At 35.4% G+C, this 26898-nt stretch overlaps 1 protein-coding gene and 1 pseudogene across 3 annotated transcripts; both read left to right on the forward strand.

Moving 5' to 3' along the window:
* The first annotated feature begins 3801 nt into the window (after nt 1–3801).
* On the forward strand, nt 3802–8758 carry LOC149836406 (UBP1-associated protein 2B pseudogene; annotated as a pseudogene). Its single transcript, XR_016431790.1, has 2 exons — nt 3802–5265; nt 8516–8758. The product of XR_016431790.1 is annotated as a UBP1-associated protein 2B pseudogene (transcript).
* A 12631-nt stretch (nt 8759–21389) lies between these two features.
* On the forward strand, nt 21390–26499 carry LOC149836407 (UBP1-associated protein 2A-like). Of its 2 annotated transcripts, none has more exons than XM_090005328.1 (2): nt 21390–22868; nt 25612–25967. In XM_090005328.1, the coding sequence occupies exon 1, from the start codon at nt 21537–21539 to the stop codon at nt 22866–22868; it is 1332 nt and encodes a 443-aa protein (XP_089861454.1). In that variant the 5' UTR covers nt 21390–21536; the 3' UTR covers nt 25612–25967. The 2 variants fall into 2 exon arrangements, with proteins under 2 accessions (XP_089861454.1, XP_089861455.1); XM_090005329.1 differs by lacking the exon at nt 25612–25967 and adding an exon at nt 26361–26499 and having other exon boundaries at nt 21396–22868.
* Nucleotides 26500–26898: the final 399 nt, after the last annotated feature.

Consider the following 26898-nt stretch of genomic DNA (forward strand, 5'->3'; position numbering starts at 1 on the left):
ATTTCAATTTAAGATTGTAATAATTTCATATTAATGAGAATTTATATTTTTCCTGTTTAGATTATAATGTATGAGCATATAACTACACTTTAAATTCTCATAATTACTTGTGATATTTTATTCTTCAAAAAGCACTATGGTATGACACAAATGACGCATGCACCATTCTAATAAGAGGTAAATGATCCTAAGTAAATGATTTGCATTTATGGCCATAGTTAAAATGCGAACAATACATAAATTTTTTATCTTTTATGGAATAAAATTTGACCTACACTTTAGGTTCCTTCTGAAAAAACATCATATTTTCTAAAAATGAATATCATTTTCTTACTCAATCAGAATTTAAGATGTAAATTAATTTGAGATATATTTGTTGCCATAGTCATGAATATATTAAAAAATAATTTTATTTTAAATTCTATAAAGGCAACAAAATTTATTTTATTCTTTATTAAAATTCAAATAAAGATTAAATTAGAATATATTTGTGACCATAGTCATGAATATATTAAAAATTAATCTTATTTTAATTTTATTAAAAATAAAATTTGCTTTTAAAATTATAATTTTAAACAAATTCATTTTAATCATTTAATCATTTAAGATAGAATTATATCATGATTTATCATATTTTTTAAAATAATTTTAAGTTATTTTCGAAATTCTAAGTGATTTTTGAATTACATTTTCAAAAACACAATTTTCATTTCTAAATTCAAAGTCATTTTCAACTTTCATTTACAAATTTAGATTCATCAATTTATTTCCAATTCCACTTAGTTTTAAATCTTATTTTAAAATCCAAATTTCAATCCTTATTTCTAAACTTCACATCTTAACTTTGAATTTCATTTCAAATTCAAATGTTAAAGTTCAAATTCTTTATTTCTTTTTAAAAATTTTAAATTTTGAATTCTATTTTTATTACAAATTCAATTTCAAATTCTGTTTTTTATTCCAATTCTCAATTTAATATTGGAATTCAGTTTGAATTTTCAATTCAAATTTCAATTCTGGTTTCAAACATCAAATCAAATTTCAAAATCAATTCAAAGTCTCAATTTCAAATTTTGATTAAATTTCAAGTTCCATTTCAGAAGTGAGCTTAAGTTTTAAAACTCTAATTCATCAATTTCAAACTTCAAATTTTCGAATTCCTAACTTCATTTTCAATCTCAAATCCACTTCACACTTGGATTTAAAATTCAGTTTTCAAAAGCAAGTTCAATTTCTGGACCACTTCTTCAAGGATATTTTTCAAACCTATTTCGAAATCACTCAAAAAATCGAATTTTTTAAAACATTTTTAAGAAAAACATACACATTTATCAAGTTCAAAAAACATAGCACAAGCCTGATTCCATGTGCATTTGGGATTTCAGAATAATCACTTAGACAAATTTATGCAAAGCAAAAGGCATTGATTCTATCCGTGGTTCAATTACGCCTGGTTAAAGGCATCAGGAACGGTTGAACCTCGTACCGATGACCGAATCCTGTCTCTCCATTTTCACGCAAAAATTCAAAACAGAGGCGAGTAATTTCAAAATCTATCTTTCTTTCAAAAAGGTCAAGTGAGACCTTGCAAAAGTTTTTCTCCTCTTTTTTTCCTCAAAAAGAGAAAAAAGAAAAGAGAAAAAATTTGCAACAATCACAATGAGGAAACTTCAAGAAAGGAAGCATATATGTGGAATGAAAGGAGATGGAGTGAATGATGCTTCTGTCCTGAAGAATGCATATATTGGAATTGCCATTGTTGACTCCACTAACGCAACCAGGAGTACATCTAACATTTATCCTATAGAACTTGGTCTTAGTGTTCATCACCAATGTTGTGTTGGCCGGCAGTGCATTTTTTCAAAGGTTGAAGAACTACGCGATAATTGCTTAAAGTATAAAATTCCAACGATTCACAACCCATGAATTAACTAAGAATAGCAACTTAGCGTAGTGTAACGAGTCTCGTTATAGATTGGTTTTGTGGTGTTGTAACTTGATTTTCGTTGTCGGTGGACTTTGACATTTGATCATTCAAATCCATTAGCAAATCATGTCAATGAGTTGTAGTTCATGCTATTTTTTATTGCATAATATATGGATTTGTTCTTGATTCGTCAAGTTCATATTCAAATGGTTATAACTTTTGTTGGTAATCAACTTGACAAATTCACCTGATCGTATCAGCGGCCTATTCTATATTGACTTGTAGCGTTATATTATCTTGAGGAAGTTCATATAAAAATCTTTTAAACATCTAAGTTTAATTTGAAAATTTTGGGGGTTTCAGGAACACCTTTGGACCTAATTATCCGATACATGAATTTTATTGTGAGATTTTGGTGCATCGTGAAACATTGTGTTTTAGATTTCATTATAAACTTTTACAAACATGAAAAGCTCTTATCTAGTACATCTAATGCAATGGAAAACTATGTGTGTGTGTGTGCGATCCAAATTATTTTTTGACCAAAATGTGAGCAAAGTCCCATGATTCAATTCATTTTAAAACTCGGTTGGACCTAGGTTAGTTTTGAATCAGCATAACGTATGATGTTTGTTAGAGTTTAGGTTTTTTATTTAGTTTGTTTTCAAACAGCATAAATGTTTAATGAGGGTTTTAAAGGTTTTTATTATTTTTTTTAATTAGCTTTAGGCATGAAATCAATACTCAATTTTGGTTCGAATATTAGTTTTTTTTCAATGAGCATAAATCTATGAATTTTTAGGAATTAGTGTATTCATTTTGGATTTTTCCAATTGATGTAAATGTTATTTTCTCTTTTCAATTATCATTAAGTATGATTTCATTAATGAATGTTTGATTTTGGTTATCAGTTATCAAACTCTTAAATCTTTCATTAAGTATTTTTGTATTATTTTGGTTTTTCAATGACATGAATATTAAATTAGGTATTTTTGTCTTTTTTTTTAATCAACATTAAACATAATTTCATGAACGCATGCTTGTTTTTGGTTAAAATTTTGGGGTTATAGTTTTTTTTTTCAATTACCCTATCTATAAATGATGTTTGTTATGATTTAGGGCTTTGACTTGGTTTTTTACTATGTGATTATACCTACCTTAGTTTAGTATATGCTGATAGGTATTTTCTAAATTTGTTAAAGAGTTTATATATATATATATATAAATCCTACGATTCATTATACATATGGGTTATCTTGGATAGGCCAATCCTGATGCATAAATAGGTTTTTATAAGGTTTAAAATTGATGATCTAAATTTTTTATAAATATTTAAGACTAAAAAAAATATATTTTTATAAAAAAAAGCATGATCTACCACCGAAGTGGTATCCCATGTAGTTAGCGGGGTCCTCTGCCAAGCTGAAGGCCCAGGTTCGAATCCCTCTACCACATGGGGTTTAAGAGATATGTATCCGCCTGACCCCAACTTGCCTTTCGAAATAAAAAAAACATGATCCAAATGTTATTTCCGGGGAACCCAAATGCATAATATTTTTTTTAAGTATATTTTAATTTTTTAGAGTAAGCACACCTTCATAATCAGATTTGTGAAAAACAACATCAATACAGCCGGTACCTGGCGAGAGCTCAATCACTTCGTGGGATGACGCAATGGACGGTGAAGACGTTAAACCCTAACCCGTTATATTCTTTTTTTTAAAGTGATTTGACGGATTACCTAAGCTAAGCAGACAAGAAAAATGATCGGCAGCTGCTGCTTTTACATCATCCGTTATATTCTTTAAGGGTAAAATCGTCAAAGAAAAAGGTCCTTGAGGCCACGAGACGCCGTAAAGCCCCTCAAACGAAACCCTAACCCTAATCTCTCTCTCGATCGTTCGTCCTCTCCGCGTGTTCCCTCTTTCCCCGCGATGGCCAAGAAGCGAAAGGTTGAGCCGAAGCCCGAACCAGAGGTCGAAGAGCCGGAGACCGCCCTCATGGAGGAGACCCTCAGCGAAGACGCCGAACCTGCTGGTGCCTTTGAGGTGGAGGCCGATGCCGGTGAGGGCGAAGACAACGAGGATGGCACTGACGAGGAGGAGGAAGAAGAAGAGGAGGAGGAGGAGGAGGAGGAGGAGGAAGAGGAAGAGGAGGATGAAGACGATGCCGAGGACATTCGGAAGCTCTTGGAACCCTTCGGCAAAGACCAGCTCATGGACCTCCTCCGCGACGCGGCCCTGAAGCACCCCGACGTCCTCGAGCGCATCGACAAGGTCGCCGACGTCGATCCCGCCCACCGCAAGATCTTCGTCCACGGACTCGGTTGGGACACCACCGCGGAAACCCTAACGAGCTTCTTCAAGAAGTACGGCGAGGTCGAGGACTGCAACGCCGTCACCGACAAGGTCTCCGGAAAGTCAAAAGGATACGGGTTCATCCTTTTCAAGCACCGGAGCGGCGCCCAGAAGGCGCTCAAGCAGCCGCAGAAGAAGATAGGCAGCCGCATGACCGCCTGCCAGCTCGCCTCGGCAGGGCCGGTGCCGGCGGCGCCTCCGGTCTCGGAGTACACGCAGAGGAAGATCTACGTGAGCAACGTCTCGGCGGACATCGACCCGCAGAGGCTGCTCCAATTCTTCAGCAAGTTCGGAGAGATCGAGGAGGGCCCGCTCGGGCTCGACAAGCAAACGGGGAAGCCGAAGGGGTTCGCTCTTTTCGTCTACAAGACGATTGAGAGCGCTAAGAAGGCGCTGGAGGATCCGCACAAGAACTTCGAGGGGCATATATTGCACTGCCAGAAGGCCATCGATGGGCCGAAGCCCGGGAAGCCACATTACCACCACCCAGGAGCAACAAACCATCATCAAGGCTTCCATAGGAATGACAACGTGGGCGGAGGGTTTATTCACGGGGTGGGGAATGCGGCAGGTGGTGGTGCCGGAGGGAGCCATTTGATGGCCGGTGGACTAGGGTTTAATCAGGCATCTGCAGCTTCGGCAGCTCCGGCGCAGCTTAATCCGGCACTCGGACAGGCTCTGACAGCACTTTTGGCAACCCAGGGCGGCGGGCTTGGTTTGACAAACGTGCTTGCTTCGCTTAGCTCAGCACTCAATCCAAACTTGGCTTCTGCTGTTAACCAGATGGTCCCGACTCCATTGGTGAGCAACGCTTCACATGGGGCTGGTGTGGGGGGATTTGGTAACCAGTCTGGTGTTAATGCTAACATGTATGGAAACCAGGGGACACTCCAGTACCAGAACGTTGCACAAGCATCTGGCGGAAGATCGCATCCTGGTGGAGGCCCTATGGGTGGTGTGCCGCCTTACATGGGGCACTAGGTATGCAACTGCCCTTAATTAATTTTTTTATTGAATAGTGCATACCAAGTTCTTTGTTAATACATGGCTTTCATAGGACATGGAGGATCTTCCATTCCATTCACACATGAACGTGCGTGTGCACACGGTCTTGCCTGCCTGGCACTAGCATGCTCCAACTCCTTGTGTGTAGTCCTGCACACAGTCATCCCCATGTTAAACATGTAATTCATAAAAATATTCTGCAAGCAGCATTCATTTCCTGGGATTTTTTTTTATGAAACGATGTTTTATTTTGCTTAGAGTATTTCAAGAATTGTGCATATAAATTTCATAAGTTTGTTTTTGGTGCATTCTTGTATACATGTAATTTTCATGCAAATGGCATACAACTAACAGGACCTGCTGATAAATTCTCCTTTATATCTAAATGGCTTGATCAAGGGCGTGTTTGATATTTGTTAGACCATGACCGTAACTTGCAGCAAGATCAGTGCAATTTGCTATTGTAATCTCCTCACTGTTTGCATCCTGTAGTGTTAATGAATAGCTTCATATATTTTACAGGCGTAACAAGTATAGTGCTGCATGAATTGGTTCATGCTTTTTGCGGTTTCTATATTTCCTTTTTTCTTTTTATTTTTAAGAAAACTTTGCATGATATGGATTTACACTATGATATGACATATGTTCTTATTATTTGTAATGTGATGGTTGTATGAACTTGTTTAAATGATACAGAGTCAATATGCTGACTATGTCAACTATATTACATCATACCGGTGTCAATTATGTTATCATCTGTTAAATAGAATTGGCGAATGTCATGTATTTTTCCTTCATTGCATCATTCAAAATGTTCACTTGTTTGTACTCTTTTTTCACATTTTGGACTTTCTATAACATGTACCGAGCAACTGTGGGTTATGTCTAAAATGTTGTATGTGTTTCAGGATTCATGTCATAGAACGATTGGCCTTTGTCCTTTGTAAGTCATGCCGAGGGGTTTAAGCTGACGATGTCAATATCCTAGTCAAAGTCCAAATGCACGTCATGCCTTTGCAATGGCATGCCAGATGGAAGGCTGGATACTAGACTGGGATTCTCTGATGTGATATCCAGATTTAGGTTCTCCCACTATCATTGACAAGGGGGAAAACAATCACAACTATGTACATGTCTTGAGTGTTAAAAATTTAGGCAAGTTGAAATAGAAAAGTAGATCTGGGCTTTGGTGGTTTTTGTCCACTAGACAGGTCATCTTACTGGATTTGTTGGGAGGCCACCCAGATTTAGTCTCCTTAGCATGGTGGGGATGTATTCTGTTCTACTTTCGCCAACCTTCTTAGAGAACAATTTACATTCCCATGTTTCTGTCCCTAATGGCAAAGCAATCCTTATGATAAAGCATTGTACTAGAAGAATGATTATGTGTGCCATATGAATGGAAGTTATTCAATTCATGTTTTTCCGATTACGTGCAAATTATCATCAACACACTCATTTTTAAAACGAGAAAGATAAACCATATTCATATCTTTGTGTCTGTCTCTGTTGTGATTGCAATCTTTAAGATCAGATGCACTTGAGCATGCATCTGAAGGACTAAAGACAATTGCTGTCTTACTTTAGTCGTCAAATTCTTCTTATTATGTATTTGTACCTTTTCCTATGTTTTTAATTACATTATAAATTTGCAATGATACTATTTATTGACCTCTGCATTAGCTAGTCTTCTCCTGGCAAGGGTAGTTTAATGGATTTAAGGGCCACTATACTGAATGGATGAGAAGAGTGTCTACAAATGATGAACAAACTATTTTAGTGTTATTTTAGTTTCTGGATCATACTGCAATTTCTATGTCATATTTTACACACAACAATGTGCCAATTTATTGGTCAGAAGCGTGTAATGGTTGGGATCCCCTTTAGGTGGAGTGTGATGGGTCCATGGGGTTGAAAATCAGCTCCAGATTTTTAGGAGCATGAACAAGGAGTAGAAAATCTCTTTATGAATGTAATTTGAATGAAACATGCCAAAACTGTTGTATGTTTAAGATCAACATATTTATAGTAATGTTTCTCCATATAAAAAATATGTGGGTATATATAAATTTTTCATGTTAACAGTTGTATATCTTTCATGTTGTGTATTTTGAGTAGCCAAGGTACTCCACTGAGAATAGATGTGGGCCTAAGATTTAGACAACTAATGATATATTCTGCTTTTAAGAAAGCATTACACCACTGTATTGGTTTTTCTTGGGAAGTGAAGTTTGCGCTAGGCGAATGCTGACCACTAGGCCTGGAAGCCCTCTCTCCACTCCTATAACTACTAGATAACCATCCCAACCAAAACACCAACCTCGAGTTCAGTGTCGGTAAGGAACTTTGTGTCGCGGCTTTTCCACTCTATTGTGGTCTCTTGAATGACACTTTGTTGCCTTCCCAATGATTAAACATGCATAAAAATAGAATTTAACTAGTTGCAAGAAGTGTGCTGAAATGCAAAATCTAAGTCACACGATGATGTTAATGTTATTGTAATGAAAGAAATATCTTAGGTTTAAACTTGGTTTAGATGTGAATTTATATTCATGGAAACTTTACAACTTGTTATTGATAGAGGCAACATAACAGGAATGTAGATGACCTTTTTGTGAACTTGCGAAGCAGAATTGCAACTTGTGTAGGCACGGGGTGCTTGTCTTTGTTTATACATCTAATGTGCATGAAACTGGCTGAACTGAAACATAATGATTTCTGGTTTTTTGTAAAAAATGATCACATATCATATTTTATTGGTCTTGGCACAAAAATAAATAGAACTTCTTTTGAATCAGTTTCTTTTTGTTCCAAAATATTCTGTGGTTTGTCAAGCATTTTCAATATTTATAAATTTATAGATCTCATGCATGGCTGTCAATAAGTTAGTGTCTCTTACTTATCTTTTCAGCTTTATTGTTTAATAATTTGAATTTTAGTTTTTCCAATGTTTCTGTGTTTATGAAATCTAGACTGCTGAAATTTGGACTTTGTCGGCTTCTTGATTGCAAAATGCTATGTTGCATGTCTTTGCTATTGTTTAAACTTTAAAGTAATGATGATTTCAATCTTTGAAAGCAGCTGGTTTATGTTCTCTTCTTTTTAAATAATTCTTTTCATTTCATATAGTTTCTTGTGTCACCATGTAAAATTTTTTGTTGCATTTAGAAAACAAAGAAACAACTTTTATGAAACTGCTGCTTTATATTTTCTATTGATTGTGCAGATCTTTCATGGGCGCACCTGGTCCCTAAAATTTTGGACAGATGATTCTCCTCAAGTTTCTGATCTTGTGCCCTCTTCATGAAAATGCCGCTTTTATTGCTTCTGATGAAGTGCTACTGGTGTAATGAGAGATTTGAAATTTAGGCATGTTACTTAGCCTTTGATAAATGACCTTTGGTATTTGAACTTAGATATGAAGTTTGCTAAACATCATATTAAGTGGTTTTATGTTTTAGAATCTTCAGTTTCAGTACTTCAGCACTTTGATAATTAAATTTCTTTTTGAGTTTCTAGTCAATGCCATCTTGTGGTTTGTCTAACGTGTTTGACAATGTGTCCTTTTTTTTTTGGTTTAAGAATGTGTCATTTTACTAGGCATCGTGAAAACTTCTTTTCATGGCTTTGCTATTAACATGTATAAGATTTTGGAACTGGCTCTTGCTTACATGGATAAGCATTTTTTTGTGGTCGTGGATTTAGCAGATAAGTTTATGGCTCTCTCAGTTCTAGTCTTGAGCTTCCTTTCCACACACACACACACATGCATATGCTGAACTATTTGCAAGTATCTAATGATTTCACCAGTTTTCTCTTCTGATGCTTTCGTTTATGTTATCAACTGTCTAATTTCATAGCCATTGATGAAGTAGCTGGGGAATCTTGTTTTTGTTGCAGGTTGTTTCTTTGGAGGCTTTGCAAGTAACCACTTCTTTAATGAGTTACTTTTTAGAAGCCTCCAACTAATCAAACAATTAAAATTCAGCAGATTTAAGAAATTTTGTTTCTTTGCTTCCAATTTTTCTAATGGGTCACACTTTTGCATACATTGTGAACTGTTTGCTTTTGTCAGTCAGTGCATGTGTTGATGGTCGGCGCCCTTATTGCCTTCTATTTCTGTAACTTTTTGTTGAAAGAAAGTTTGAATGCCTGTAAACATTTTTGAGGAATGCTTGAGCCTTTTGTCCTTTGAGATTGATTTTAATGAACAAATTATGATTTTGCTGGCACTTTTGCTGGTCTCTGTTTTGTGAAATTGCGAAAAAGGGATGCTCTGGTCAGATGCAAATAAGTGTCAGAGGCTAACTTATTAATCCTTAATTCTTAAGGGTTTCTGCATTTTGTTCAATAAAGTTTGGAGAAAATTATTTTGTTTTGATGGATGATGCATAGGGTACAGCTTGTTGTGTAAGGTTCTTGCTAGAGGAGCAAATATGAAGGTCTGAAGTAATTATGATGTGTGTTTTTTGCTCCGAATGAATGAACCTCTCAAGCTGTATTGTGTCATTCTTTGTGTGTGTTTTGGCACCAATATCAGCTTCTTTGATTAATATTTCAATGCTTTTGCCTAGTGTTTCATAGCCACTGAACAAGAGGACTGGGCCCACTCAATAGATATTCAAAAAATAGAAAATCAGATAAAACTCTTGTTTTCTGTTGTTTCTCATTTTTCTTGTAGAAATTTACAGTGGGTAATAGAGTTTAATGGATTCCAAAGTTGAAGCTAAACCTTTCATCTGTAAAATAGTTGTGTCATTGTCCGAGAGTACGATTTCAGGGGGGGTTTAAACACTATCTCTATTCCATACTGTAGTTTTCATGTATACACATCATAGAGTTTTCTGAGAAAGAATTGTTAGAAAAAGGCTCTTTCCATTAATTTTGGAATTATACACAAAAATTGACCTATGATGGCCTCTGAACATAATTGCGTTGGCAAGGAAATGTCGGGACTTGTTGAAAGTTGCCTGCTGTATGGTCAGCTAGACCAACTGCTCTATTAAGGCAGTTTTAATCATTTGGACTGAGAAAGGTATGCTATCAAACTTGAGTTCTCTTATTGTTCTGATGATGAAAAGGAGATGTATTAATGCTTTGCCCAGTCAATTTCTGTTGAGAACTTGCTTAGTTTGCAATTTTGTAAGCAAATTGGAAACTTTGGGAATTTAAAAGCCCGTGGGAGCTTTCAATACCAAATTTCTGTTGAAAGATGACTTTGCATGGGTGGCTTTGGATAAAAATATAGGAGTCACTATTTGTGAACCACTATTTTCTTGGATTTTTTGTTCTTTTCTCTTGAATCTAACAGTACAGATGTGATCTGCATGTTTGGTTTTATAAGAATCCTCTCTTGAATAATCCGATTTTGATGCATAAACGGAATTTTTTAAGGCTTTAAAATCAATGGCTCATAATCTTCATAAATATTCAAGCATTCAAAAATCACATTTTTTCAATGAAAATACACGATCCAATGGGTGATTCCTAGCAAATTCACCATGCTGAGCACATCCTCTTGGTTGGATTTGCAAAAAAAGTGTCAGAAATACCCATATTTTTAGTTTTCATATTCTAGTTCTCATACTTCAGTTCTCATACATATAGAATTTGCGTAACAACTAAAAGTCAGCCTTTTCGTTTTAAAATATTATTGATTTTTCGAAATTGTTTATAATTAAGAACAAAGGCCTCCTTATATACCAATGAGAGGCTTAGGCTTTGAGGCGAATAAACCCATGAGGCTGAAAAGGCCATAACCAAAAGCCACAAATATGGCATCTAAATCCATATTATTTTAGTCATGATAGAGACCATTTATCCTAAAGCACTCTATCATTAAAGACGATTAGTATCCCCAGAGAACCTACATTTAACCATAACCAAAAGCCACAGTAGACTCTTTCACAGAAGGGCATTGAATTCAAGAGTTTATGAAACAAACAAGCATTTGTCATGATTTGACTCAATTAATTACTCCATAATAAAGCCATCAAAACTTTTGACCGCCTTTCAATTGAAGCAACTTTTTTGCATTACAAATACCCAAAATTCAAAGTATCAGACAGAAACACATCAATATGAAATTGAAGAATTACACCAAGCACAGACTCTCTGAACCCAAACATTGTTACCATACCCACCTAGCCAAGTTCATTGTTCGGGTTATGGGACTTCTTTTTGCTTGTATTATGGTCCATGACCCATATGAGGGAGCATTGGAACCATACTTTTATGGGTCTTTCTTGGCTTCTATTGGGTCCACGACCCACTTATGGGTGTAATGGGGCTTTGGGTATTGTTGTCTTGTTGAACGGCGTTTTAGTCTTTAGGCATGTGAAAAGCCTATAAATAGCTATATTTACTCTTTTTTCCCTATGCTTATTGGAATGAGAATTCATCTACTTGGCCTCTCTAATCTTTAAACTGGATTTGGCTCTAGCTTAGCTAGAGAGTTTGGCTCAATTGTGAGCACAATTGAGAATTACCTCCATTTTCAAACTTCCATATCTCATGTCTTCCCTCTAGCCAACCCTTCCTCACTAGCAGATCCCCCTTCTCAGCAATTCATCTGCCTCTCGCATCCTTCCTAGATCCGACCCTAACAAACATCTTTAATGAGTAACTATTTGAAAAAAAATGTCTATCTAAGCCTCCAAACCTTCACATGCCTTTGAATCCAAATATTCAATGAAGTTATCAACCAAATAAGATTCCAGTTAGACCTCTAAGCCTTCCGGAAACCTCAAAGCTAACCACCTTTAACAAAACATTTCAAATTAATCGAATCAACTTTTTGGCAAACCATAATCTATCTAAACCTCCAAGCCCTCTCACAATTTTTGGGACCCAAACATAGTTTACAGAACATTTCAACTAACTAAAAAATTGTATTGAATCAAAACACACCCAAAAACCTCAATTCCAGACAACCCCAAATGAACAAATATACTTTTAAAATTCTCCACACTTCTTGATTGTTCAGCCAAAAAATGTGTAATGAGCACTTAATGGGCCACCTCATATCCAGACATCTTGGTTAACATTTTTCCATAAACTAGCTTCTCTATATTTTGGATGTAGCAAAATAACCCGTCCAAATGAAAATCTATATCAGCAGCTTATATTTAGATCTAGAACACTAAAAAAATGACACTTTGGGCCATTTCCAGGTACCCTCTGCCACTTCAAGGCTTAAGATTTTACATGAGGCTTAAGCCCTATGAAAAGGAGTCTTTGTACATAAGCCTTTAAAATTTGTGTTTATTAAATAAACCTTTGTACAATTAGTTACTTCTAAGGTTTTCTTTTTAATTCAAATAAAGTTATTTAAAAAATAAAAAAATCTTGAGTGACCACAAATGTGTGTTGAATCTGTTGATAAAAAATAACTTTATACATTAAATTAAACGTAAATTATTGCCAATACAAATGTAAATAATCTAGATTTAAGCTCTATTTGAGTAGATAATTCTTATAATGATTGGCATCCTTCATTACATGAAAATTTGGCTGCATGACTACCACAAATTAATTAGAGTAAAAAAAGTAATTAATCAAAAGATAACCTTATTTCATATTAAGTATTATTTAGTAGCAAAAGACATTATTTTAAAGCATTTCCATTAAGACTATATAAAAGCTTCATAACCATAAATAATTTAAAACTTAAAAAGTAAAATATAAAACAAAAATAAAAGCTCCATTTCCTCCATGCTCTTGCACTACTAATCTCGGTTTTACGTGGTTGTATCCAATGTCGTCTTGATACGATACGATACATATCGTATCGATGCAAGAGATCGATATGATACACACCTGTATCTCGATACGGGTGTGTATCGTACGATACAGTGTCATATCGTATGATATGGTGCTTACGGACTTAAAAATGGGCAAAACCATGCTTTTATGTTTTTTTGTTTTAAATAATACTATTTGAGATAAAAAAGGTAACTTTAATGGATTCATAAGTTACTTTTTTGAAAAAAGTGTTTGACTTTTCGATTTTCTTCAAGTTCAAAAGACCCATAATGCCCATAAACGGAATCATACATTTTCCAAAATACTGTTCTTTTAATGGTTTTAGTCATTTTAATAATGGTGAATCCATCTAATGTTAAACTCAACTAGTTTAATATTAGATTAATCTATATACATAAGAATGGGGTTCATCTTATCCCCTTTTTCTTTACATCATCGTTAAGACCCTCCAAATATCAAAGTTTTAGGTGTTTTATGTCTAATTTGAACCATTAGATGTGTTTATCAATACTTATTTATTAAGAAACAAGGTTTGTTTCAAATTTATTTGATGTAAAAAATGTAAACATTTTATTATAAAATTTTAGTACTTTATCAACTGATAATGTTTTTACCTCTTTAAAATACACATATGAGCATAAAGATGTTTAATCAATTACATGTTCTCCATTCAGCAACAATCGTGAACACATCTAATGGTTTATATGGAGTATAAAACATCTCAAAACTATGATTTTTGGAGGGTCCTAACAGCAACCTAACAAAACAGCAGCAGGATAATCCCCCCACCCTCTCTCTCTCTGTGTATATATATATATTTGTGTATAGAGTAATCGGATGGTGTGCCCCAAGTTTTGGTGTTTGTTCAATATTATGCAATTTCATGAATTTTGTGACATGTTACACTGAATTACACACTTTCATTCATAGCTATAATCATATGTTTGTTACTAAATTTAACTATTTATTGTCAAATTTTTGCTTTTTTTGATGCTGGTCTAGAGTGGGTTTGATTTCTAACTCGGCTAAGTAATAGGTGTCATTTAATGTGAACTTAAGTTAATGGTAGCGTTGTCATAACACTGCGTGGCTTATGATGATGATGTGGATGTTGATAAGATAATGGGTTTGTTTTAGGGAAAAAACGACTCTCTATTTACCAGCTGTTTTCTGATAATCGTCCCACGGTTCTGTCAGTTTATTCAATTGCTGGTGCTCTGTGAATGCGTCTCATATGCCAAGTTGAGTTTTGTAATGTTTTTTCTTTCTTTTGCTTTTTTCCCTTTTAAAGTGACCCATCGTTTAAGGATTTTATGGCCAAGCATGTTTACGAAACGTGAATGAGAAAAAGAGGTAATGTTCTCAGTGCGTATCTGCACGCCTGAATTGGCTATTTTTTAATAAATGAAAAAAAAATTGCTTAAAATTATTTTTGAATAAATGTAAAAGTACTTAAAATTACTTTTTATTATTGTTTTAATATTATTTTAATGGCTTTAACACTTGTTACTTTCTGATTGACATCTAATATTTTTTTTTCATTATTTTTGGCTCAGTAAGGGCTGATTCACCTGAATAGTTGTTCAAACGGTACAGGGCCGATACCGGTGCTCTCTACATTTATACCCCCAGTTTCGTAACACAAAACAAATTGTCATAAATGAAAAAAAAAGCAAGCTGTACTGATGTTTTATGTTGTAAATTGTTGATAATTGCCGTGCTTTTTTTTGTAAATTCCATTTTGGTAACTGTATCTCGTTGAATATACAAAAATATAAGAAAAACCCTAATATATTGGGAAAATAACATGGTTTTAAAAAATTTAATCATCTTCATTTTACATATGATATTTTTTTTACTAATTTAGACACTCTATTTTTGTTGGTTCTCTTCGAGATCTTTGAATACCTATGTTGGTCTCTAAAATTAAATGGTAACCGAACCCACCTAGAAAAAATCATCCAGGAAAAAAATGACATCTTTTATGTCGTATCTACGATCATTAATTTTTATTTTATGGTCCACTTTTATCAAACACAACTGTTTCCACAAATGTTTAGATTACTATTAGTATTTAGTTTCATTTCACTAAAGGAAAGTCTATATTTTTTCTATATGTTAACCATATATATTGTCTTAATTGTGTAGATACAAATTTTGTATAAGCTGGTGTTATTTTTTTGGATTTAAAGAGGAAGATGGAGAATTCAAAGAGAAGGCCCATGGATTTACAGGTAGCGTGCAGGACCTAGAGTCTTGTTTTGCAAACTCATGAGTGGATAATTTTTTAGAGGTCCTGCTTGCTGTCTTTTCTAATCTAGAAGCATGGAACTTGCAAGAATGCATCAGAGAGCTTGTCCTCTGGGTCCTTATTGTTAATTTTATTGCTACATTTTGTAGGCGATTCAGTAGTACAACCTTGTAGAAGCTGTGTCACAAATATTGCCGGTATTCTTACAATGTCATCACCTGCCTTGATATGTTCAAAAGGTTAATATAATATCAGTAAAACATAGCTTCAGGATATTTCATGTTTTGAATTTGAGGTGTTTATTGTCAATGACATTAACAAGATAAAATCGATTTATGATGGGTTGATATTATTTATATTTGTATTTATACTTTAACATATCCTTTACACTTATTTTTAGTTTTTCTTACAAAAAATAAAAATCTTTGAAATATATTAAGGTCTTCGTCTCCACTGCTCCGTGGGAGCAAATGAGACATCCATTATCCCAAAATTTCCTTCAACGGATGAATCCCTCATTGGTTTCACCTTTGGGTTTGCCTGATTGTAGCTCTACAGCTACCTTAGATTGGGTAGACTCGCAGAATTACATATTGTTTGTGAGGCAAGTAATTATGTAAATTGTAAATTATATTGGTCACTTGGCATGGCTTTAGAGTTTAGCTAGATCAGCCCAGGAGCTAAGTTGTCCGTCAAAAATTTGATGGATACTATTTTTTGCACTTATTTGAGCGTTATAATGAGTTTCCTCGATTAAGACTAATATACTTTTGCATGTATATTATCCAATTTAATCAGTTTTTTCAGTGTGTAGATCAAATAATCATATGCAAAAGTGTCAACAAGTGTCTCATGAAAACCACATAACCGCCAAATCCATGGGTGTAAATTGTGTTTTTTTTCTTCTTTGATGTCATATCATGATAAAAAACTTAATTCTTATGATAACAAGAAGGGTATGGTCATAATTCAAACAATAGTAAATTGGATAATGTACATGCAAAAATCGAGGAAACTCACATGCAATGATCTACACACTGAAAAAATCTATTAAATTGGATAATATACATGCAAAAGTGCAAAAACACACAATTTAATGATCTAAGTTGTATAATATATATGTGAGTTTCCTCGATTAAGACTAATATACTTTTGCATGTATATTATCCAATTTAATCAATTTTTTCGGTGTGTAGATCATTGCATGTGAGTTCTTTCAATTTTTGCATGTACATTAACCAATTTACTGTTGTTTGAATTATGACGGTACCCTTGTTATCATAAGAATTACGTTTTTTATTATGAGATGACATCAAAGAAGAGAAAACACACAATTTACACCCATGGATTTGACAGTTGTGTGGTTTTTATGAGACACTTATTGACACATACAATAGGCTTGCCATTCTGATAGATAAGCATCTTGCTTGAGCACAAAAAATTTGACTGTCAGTTTTTGTCCACAAAAAATACAGCCTCAACGATTTGCCACAGAGAAATCTGCGTTGATCTAAGCAGTTTTATACACTTTCAACAAATCAGTTGCTAAAACTTTCAAACTGACTCACAAGTCCTACTGTTTTTTCAAGAAAAGTTGATGATATTACAACCAAATATTTGTTTCTCATCCCAGAAGCATTGAAGGAGGGGGATGAGGATTCATTGGTGAAACAATTTAAGCCATTGGCTCAGAGTGAGGTTGCTACCAACCTCAACTCCTGGTTTGAACAAGATGGAGATGTTGTCACTTGCAGTGGTAGTAGCGAGACAGAGATGGAGGTGCACAAATTGAAGGAGAATTTGAGCCCAAATGTAGAGGAGAGTGTGGTTGGGGTTAGCGGCAATTGTGGAGGGTCCTCAGGCAGTAGATGTGATTATAGGCTTATTAGAGGAGATTGAGGGTTCAAAGTTAGATGAGTGCCATGCAGGGCTACATAGTGCAAATGAGTTTTTTCCTCTTCTTTCTTCGGTGAGAGTGCATGCTTTGAGTAGGAGGTCGCAACAACAAACATGTCTTGTGTCGAGGGACAAGTACTTTTCTATATCTATTTTGTATATTCATTGTCAATTTTATTCAATAACTGTTAAAAGTGTCATATATAATTGCCACCTGATGTTTGTATGTGTGTGTAAGTATTGATGAACCATTTGATGTTTTTTTTTTTTCTGAGCGCGTATAAAAATAATTCATGAACATAAGGTTTAAAACAACATCTTCAAGTCGTCTTTCAAAAACAAAAAAAAAAGACTTGGAATCAACATTATAGTTCTTGAGTATGCCAGTACCACAAGTTATGTAAATCAAGAGTATATCACCATAACTCATGAACATTTGGTATTGATTTCATACATTCATTACTACCAAATATAAACTATAGATATGATACAAATGAAGGTATATGACTAAATCTTGTTTCTTCTGCACTTTATATAATTATTACTAGTTTGTATATATGTATCATGCCATGTGTTTAGTTGTGTATTTGTGTACTTGCAATTCAATGTTATAACTATTGAATATGTGCATGTGTAGTAGCGGCATCAACCCCAACCACTCCGCGTGCATCAATTTTTCTAGTACAAAGCAAAATTGTGGTTTTCAGCATTGAGAAAGTCCCATAAGGGTTTGCTAAATAAGATGCATTTTCAAAAATTCTTGAAGATCACGCCATAGAACATTGGCCATAGTATATAGATTTTATTGTGCAGTTTTGAAGTTAGTCTTCAAACACATTCAACTTCGGAGACATTGAGATAATGATTACGTTGGAGGATGTGACATAAATCACCAGATTAAGGTACCATGAAAAGCAAGTGACTGAACGTCGGTGGAGATAATCTATAGATTTGGGTCATGTTCTCATAAATGCGGATGATGATGCATGAGATAGTGTTGAGGTCAAGCTATCATAGTTGAGGAACCACTATAATCTTACATTGACTAAGAGTTATAGGGTGAAGTTGGTGTGAACTTTTGGAGGGAAGGGCAAAAAATAATTCGCAGAACGACATTAGAGCATTCTTGCTATACTTTTTTGGTGCATGGATCATACTTGAAATTGTTATAGCCATTGCCTTTCATATATGAATATGCATGAGGAGCTACTATTCTTGCACATATGTATGCATGTTTATTTGAGTGCAAGACTAACAGAAAAAATATTGCAGGCATTTTAGTTTTGTTAGAGATATTCATTCTTTCATGTTTCGTATTTGATGTTTCTTTGTGTTTTTTATGTATAAATTGTTGTTGTGATACTAATCCTTATATCAATCCTTATAGGTTTGGATATGTGAGCACATATCCATTGAAAACTCCTTCAGACGTAACCCTTTTCCTGAATTTTCATGTGTTGCAATGTATAGACAAACACATGACAAAGATGATAGAAATAATCGAACATGGTTGGATCATAATTTCAATAGGGCATCTTGCATAACAGAATTACAAAACATCACATAATCTCATATAAGTTTTCTTCAAATAATATGTTAGAGGTGTTCATTCTTTTGTTGAAGGTGATTATTCTTTTGTTGGAAGTATTCATGATGTTTGTTACGTTTTGGGTAATGTGGTGCTCCTACATAGACACAATAGACGAGGACCGTGGGGATGTGATTGTGCACGTGAGAGACCTCGCAAGGAGTGACATTTGGTTGCCCAATATGAACGAAGTTGAGTTGAGTGGTCTGACCGTTTGACTTTGTTCAATGAACACTTAGTCACCCTAGAGTAGTTAGTAAAAAAATGCATGACACAATGAAGGATTGTCCCACTTTGTTTGAATACGAACTTGTACAAGGGTGAGAAAGACATCTATGAAGAATCCATGGCCGATGTACACAGGGATGAAGAGAAAGATAAGATCTACATTCAGAAGAAAGTTGGGGCTACAATAAGTGCTATCATAGCATATATTGAAATAGCCTATTTAAGAGAAGAAGTTGTTAGGCTGAGGGAGATGCTTAACTATCAAGGAGGTGTTATCGCTCATTTGCATAATTATAATACGATATTATAAGACCAACTAAAGTGAAAATGAACTCTAATTGTAGCTTGAGCTTTGTTATGTATATTATTTGAACTTTGTTTATGTGTGTAAGAGTTGATGAAGTTGTCTATGGATGAATTGTGTATATATAATAAGGAATGCCATTATTTGATTCTTGTATTTTGACAATAATGAATTATGTATATAACATGGAATGAAGTTGTTTGATTCTTGATTTTGAGTAGAATGAATTGTTTATATAATGGATGATTGATTTGTTTATGTGTTGTGTATGTAACAAGTGAGAATGAATTGTGTATATAACATAGAATGAAGTTGTTTGATATTGTTTTTTGTTTGATATGTGTTATTTATGTAATAAGTGATTGATTTGTTTATGAGAATTAGCTCTGTATAATATATAACATGAAATGAACATGTGTTTGTAAGTGATGATTTTTCGTACAAGAAAGAAATTGCGCAAAGTACATGCAAATTTTCATTTATGCTTTTTAATTTAAGAAAACATTTCTTAAGATACATGTGATTTTTCATTTATTCTTTTTAAATCAGAAAAAAAAATTTATAATCATTCACATTTATAGTAAAAAATCTGATAGTCATTCACATAATTTTTTCACATCTACAGTCAATATATAATATTTGTCAGAATATTTGCCTGAATGTTGTCAAAAAATTATTAGAAGGATTGGGGATAATCAATTGGAGACCACAAGAACCATATGATTGCGAAAATAGGGCATCCAAATACAAAAAATGGGTTGAGATACAAAACATTATTCTTTAACAAAATTATATTTCAAAAATTTGCAATACTTGATGTGATACGCTTCCACAATTTCTCAATTATCAGACTTTCACAAGTTTGATGATTTTCACAAGTGATTGAGCCGAGTTTCGAAAATTGTTTAAAATTTGATAATCTTTTTTAGAATATTACAACCTTAGATGTGAATTTGTTGGCATCATAATGTGCGAAAATATAAAAAGCACATTTATGAGAAGTAAAAGCGGTTAGAAAAAATTGATAACATGCAATATTGTTCATTGAGCAAATTTGGTAAATTATGGAGTATTTTTGCTATGCAGTACGATCATTTTCCATATGTTATTTTCTTTTTTCCTACTACTCAAAATTTATAGGGTTTTTGATCAGCACCTTTTGAATTTAAATCTTTATAAAGGTATTTATCATTCATCATCGAAGTTTGTGCCATAATTACTTTCTTTAAGAAGGCAATTTATTTTGTCATTTGCTAAAAGATTTAGCGTAAACTTGTCACAAAAAACCGTCCAAACTAAGGGGTGTAACTGGGTCGGGTATACACAAACTTGTTAAACCCAAATCGACCCGATTTTATAGACTTTTCAGTTTCGATCAGGTCTAAAATCTAAAAGCTTTAAGAAACGGGTGGATTCTAGGAATGAAAAATATAAACTGAAAACTAATTAGGCCCCACCTGGATTTTATACCCAACTTTATTGGTTGTATGTGATTTATACCTTAATTGACTTGAGCCCGGACAAAGTATGTAGTGAAACCCATTTGATACTTGACCGAATTGGTTTTATACAATTTGGACCCATGCCCATGTTGGACTTGATACTCCAATTATTCTTAACTCAAACTTAATGTATACTAATTATAAAAAAAATAAACATAATTATCATTAATAGAAATATATTCATCATTAATAAAAATATAATTATCATTAATCCAATAGGTTTCTTTTATAACATTTTTTAGTAATATCTAAACCCAACTGAAAGATAAATAAAATTAAGACATTAGCCATTTGGAGTCGTTTTTTTTCGTCAGTTTGATACGGGCGACTTGTGAACGTTACCAAGTTGACAGGACGTCAGAAGTTGGAAACCCACGGGTGGCATCCCTTGCCGCAAGGTCCAAGTTGGGTTTACTCCACGCCACGGTGGTCAAATTCAATCTGGTTTGGGTCTTGCTTTTAGGCCCCATTAAAAATGAATGTAACAAGACCGAACCCGAACCCGAACCATGCCCGAACCTTTTACACCGCTACTCCAAGCCCCGTCGGCCGTCGGTCGATACACTCGGGAAGCCCCGACCGAAACCCTAACACCTAAAATCTATATAAAGTGTTTCCGTCTGCCCTTTCTTCCCGTCTCTCTCTCTCTCTCTCTCTCTCTCTCTCTCTCTCTCTTTCGTTCGGTCGTTATCTCTGTGTCGACTCTCTTCCGCCATGGCGAAGAAGCGAAAGGTGGAGGTGAAGGTCGAGCAACTGGCCGAAGATCCGTCGACCGTCGTCATGGAGGAGCCTCCCAGCGAAGACGCAGCGAACGCAGATCCAGTTATTACCGCCGATGCCGAGGCTGAAGCCGAGGATGCTGCCGGGGCCGGGGAGGGCGAAGGCAGCGAGGATGGCTCCGACGAGGAGGAGGATGATGCCAAGGACATCCAGAAGCTCCTGGAGCCCTTCGGCAAGGATCAGCTCTTGGATCTCCTCAGCGAGGCGGCCCTGAATCACACAGACGTGCTCGAGCGCATCAACAAGGTTGCCGACGTCGATCCCGCCCACCGCAAGATTTTCGTCCACGGCCTCGGTTGGGACACCACCGCAGAATCCCTGACGAACTTCTTCAAGAAGTACGGCGAGATCGAGGACTGCAACGCCGTCACCGACAAGGCCTCTGGCAAGTCGAAGGGCTATGGGTTCATCCTCTTCAAGCACCGGAAGGGCGCCAGGAAGGCCCTCAAACAACCGCAGAAGAAGATCGGGAGCCGCATGACCGCTTGCCAGCTTGCCTCAGCAGGGCCGGTGCCGGCGATGCCTCCGGTCTCCGAGTACACGCAGAAGAAGATCTACGTGAGCAACGTCTCAGCGGACATCGATCCGCAGAAGCTGCTCCAGTTCTTTAGCAAGTTCGGAGAGATCGAGGAGGGCCCGCTTGGACTTGACAAGCAAACCGGGAAGCCGAAGGGGTTCACGCTTTTCGTCTACAAGGCTGCTGAGAGTGCTAAGAAGGCGCTGGAGGATCCGCACAAGAACTTTGAGGGGCATATATTGCATTGCCAGAAGGCCATCGATGGGCCGAAGCCGGGGAAGCCGCAATACCACCACCCAGGTGCAAGCCATCATGGCTTCCATAGGAATGAGGGCGTGGGCGGAGGGTTTATTCACGGGTTGGGGAATGCAGCAGGTGGTGGTGCTGGAGGTAGCCATTTGATGGCCGGTGGTCTAGGGTTTAATCAGGCAGCTGCGGCTGCTCCAGCACCTCTCAACCCAGCGCTTGGTCAGGCTTTGACAGCGCTTTTGGCATCACAGGGTGCTGGACTTGGTTTGACAAATGTGCTTGCTTCACTCAACCCAGCGCTGGCTTCAGCTGTTAACCAGACAGTCCCTACTCCGTTGGTGAGCAATGCGAACATGTATGGAAACCAGCCTGGTGTCAATGCCAACATGTATGGAAACCAAGGGGCACTCCCATATCAGAATGTTGCGCAACAATCTGGCGGAAGATCGCAGCCTGGTGGAGGCCCTATGGGTGGTGTGCCGCCTTACATGGGGCACTAGGTATGCTGTTCCTCTAGCTTGAAAAATGTTTATAATTCACACCAAGTTCCATGTTAATTTCTGGCTTTGGGTTAGGACTTGGAAGAGGGTCCTCTTCCACTCACACACGCGTGTGTTCTTGCCTACCACCCTCTATCATGATCTAACCATTCATGTGCTGTCATGAACGCACGGTTTCACACCCATGTGGTGTATTTTATGGAAGTGTTCTGCCACCAAAATTTTTATATGAATTAGCGTTTCATAGTTTGTAGGATATTTCTGTAATTGCACTTATAAATTCCGTGAGTTTGATTTTGTTGTCTTCTGAATTGGACTGACTGGACGTGTTAAGTTTAATAGTGAACTTGCTTAATCAAGGTCATTATTGATATTTATTAGGGCATTTCAGTAACTTGCAGCTAGATGAGAGGATTTTGATTTTGTGAACTCCACATTATTTGCATCCTCTAGTTTTAATGAGTGTTTTTTATCTATTTTTACAAGCATGACAATTATGGAGCTGCATGGTGACACTCTGCTTTTTTGGCCGTGTTTGGATTGGGTTATTTTTCTGTCTGCTTATTGTTTTTAACTTTTGATTGTACACGCAACTTTGCATGATTTGCCATATGTTCTTGTTGTTTGTCAATGCGATAATTATATCAACTTGTTTTAAGGATGCTGGCGTCAATATGCTGAATATATTGATTTCGTTAGAGGATACCATTGTCAGTTATGTAGATCTGTTAATAGAATTTCTGAGACTCATGTACGTCATTGGAAATTTTCATTTGTTTGTAATCATTTTTCGCATTTTAGACTTATACCATGTAGTGAGATATTGTGGCTTATATCTAGAATTTTGTGTTTTCCATGATTGTTATGCAATGTTTTTTGGGCCTTGTTCAATTTATAGAATGATATGTAAAGATAATCATTATGAAACCATGGGCAGACCATAGTCACCTGTATCGTTAAGGGTAATTTATCGGCTAGGGTATTTCTCGGAGAGATTTTCAAAAGTTGATAATTCTCGGGAAAATCTTGAGAGTTTACAAAACTGAAAAAAATATAAACAACAACAAAAAACCTAAGAAAATATTGAGTTTTGTATTAATTTTCTTTCAAAAATATAAAGAAACATGTTTTAAAGGTTTTAAAATATAAAAGAAACAAAAAATAGGAAATGAGAACTTAAAAAACTCAAAAATATTGTGATATTATCGCGATATTTTTGATTTGCCGATATTTTGAAAATATCTCAATATAATCCCGATATTATTGGCAAGCTTGAAATTGCTGATACTATCACTATATATTCAAAATATCGGTGACAGTGGGGCAGACATCATCTGATTGAATGATCAGTCGTTATTTTATGCTTGTCCTGTTGAAGGGTTTAAAGTGATGGTGTCAATGTCCTTGTCAAAATTTGGATGCACAAAGGGCAGATTTTGATTTTCGCCATGATCATTGGAAAGAAAAAGTAAGATAAAGATACAATTTTGATTGAATACATGTCTAGTAATCTAAGCTATTAGAAATTTAAGAAGAACAAGCAAAATAAAGATATGGTTTTGATTGTATACATTTCTAGTAGCCTAAGCTATTAGAAATTTATGTAAGGTGTAGAAAAGTATCTATGGACCTTCATGGTTTTGTCAATTAGTTGGGTCTTCTTTCATGGTCTGTTGGTCATTCACCTTGTTCTAGTTCCCTTGGCATGGTGGGGATGTATTCTGTTCTACTTTCATCTGTCTTCTTAGTGGACAATTTACATGCTAAGTTTCTGTTCTTAATGGTCAAGTCAATCGTTACGAGGAAGCTTTGTGGTAAGAGTGATTAATGCATATTTTTCCAATTAAGTTGGAATGTCAAACTTTTCCTAGCATTGGGTTGTTGACTTTAATGGATTAATGGGCACTATGTTTTTGGGATTTCTTTTTGGGTGGGCATATGGTGGGTCCATTAGTTGTGGATTTTGTTGAGCATGAATAAGGCATGGAACAGTCAGTGCAAGAACAAAACAAATATAAAATATGCCAAAAACTAACATACATTTAAGATTATCCTAAGGTAATACTTGTCCTTTTAAAAAACGTTTGGTGCATGGAGAATTCTTAATTTAACAGTTATGTGCTTATACATCCAATGTGTTTGAAACTGTTCAAACTGAAACAAAATCCTTTCTGGTGTTTTGTTAAAAGAAGATCATTTGTTATACTTCTTTGTTTTTCACAAATATTAATCGAAGGAATTAGGTTTACCATGAAGTTACATTTTTGACAGTGGGCAGAACCTGCATGCTCATGTTTTTTTTTTCATTAAATTTTGTTTTCTCTTAAAATATTCTGTGTTGTGTGATTCTCGTTTTTATTGATTATAAGTTTGTAGATCTTATGCTAGTTGGCTGTCAAAAAGTTAAGTGACTCCTGCATATCTTTTCAAGGATTTAGGTGCTTTATCTCATCTTAGTTTTGCAAGTGTTTGTATATTTACAAAATCTATAGATTTGTGCAAATTTTAGACATTGTGTCATCTTTTTGGATTGGGAAATGCTTTATTGCATGTCTTTGCCATTGATTAAAGTACTGATCAATTCAATTTTGAAATTTATTGTATTATTATCTCTTGTTTCTAAATCATAACTTTTATTTCTTGTTTTTTTGGTGCCACCATGTAAAGTTTCTTGTTTCATTTACAAAACAAAGGAACAACTTTTATGAAATTACTGCTTTATATTTTTCTATTGATTGTGCAGATCTTTCATGGGTGCACCGGTTCCTAAAATTTTGGGCAGATGATTCTCCTCAAGTTTCTGATCTCGTGCCCTCTTCATGAAAATCCGCTTTTATTACTTCTGATGAAGTGCAACCGGTGTAACAAGAGATTTGAAATTTAGACATGTTAAGAAATGATAAAAGTACTATGGTCTTTCAACTTTATGTAGTTCGCTGAACAATGTGTTAAGTAATTTTGTGTTTCTGAATCTTGGGATTCAGTACTTGAATTTGAACTTAGACGTGAAGTTTACAAAACTCCGTATTAAGTGGTTTTGTGTCCAGAATCTTGAGATTTAATACTTTCAGTGCTCTGTTATTTTAAAAATTTCTTTGAGTGGCTAGTTGATGCTATCTGGGTTAATGTGCATTTTTCAATGTGTCCTTTCACTATCTGGGTTGCTTTTTTTTCATTGCTTTGATTTTAATCTATTCATTTTTTGTATCTGGCTTTTGCTTGCTTGGTGAATATTTTCTGGTGATTGATTAGCTTATTAGTTTGCAACTTTGTTGGGTGTAGTCTTGAGCCTTCACCTGGCCCACCTCACCCTTCCCTTCTCAAGCACACAAACACATGCATGAGTTTGTGTATTTATTTATTTAAGCTGAACTTTTTTTTAAATGTCTGTTGATTCCCCAGTTTTCTCTCTTGAAGCCTTCATTTATGTTATCTATTGGTTAACTGAGTGACCATTGTTGAAATATCTTGGACATCTTGTTTATATTGCAGGTTGTTTCTTTGGAGCCTTTGTAAGTAATCTGCTCCTTTAGTAGTGTCATTGTATAAAAACCTCCAATACTATATGTAACCACACTAATCAAACAATTCAATATAAAACTTTAGGAGATTGTAGAAGTCTGTTTGATCTCTTTCAATTTTTCTGGTGGGCCAAATTTTTGCATATGGTAGGAGCTGCTTTCTTTGGTAGGTTGGTTTTCAGATTGATTTTAATGATCAAATCTTTGAAGTTGCCGGCAGTGTTGCTGGTCTCCATTAAAAATATAAAAGCAATGCTCTAGCAGATACACAAGTACTGTGCACTAACATTTTTATTTGGTTCTAAAGATTTCGGCGTTTCATTCAAGGTTTAGATTTACAGAAAATAACTTCACTTTAATGGATGATACATAGGCTGATCATTGATTTTAACTACATGAAGTTATATAGCTTGCAGTGTATGGCCTTTGGTGGAGGAGCAAAAATAAAGATGTGAAGTGATTATGATCTTTGAGATTCTTATTCAAAATGGATGGGCCTCTCAGGATGT

This window comes from Nuphar pumila, chromosome 5 (assembly GCF_984573655.1).
Source record: "Nuphar pumila chromosome 5, dmNupPumi1.hap1.1, whole genome shotgun sequence".
NCBI classification, from domain to species: domain Eukaryota; kingdom Viridiplantae; phylum Streptophyta; class Magnoliopsida; order Nymphaeales; family Nymphaeaceae; genus Nuphar; species Nuphar pumila.

Coding starts and splice junctions, on each gene's coding strand:
- LOC149836407 (XM_090005328.1), top strand. CDS start 21,537: ATGGCGAAGAAGCGAAAGGTGGAGGTGAAGGTCGAGCAACTGGCCGAA.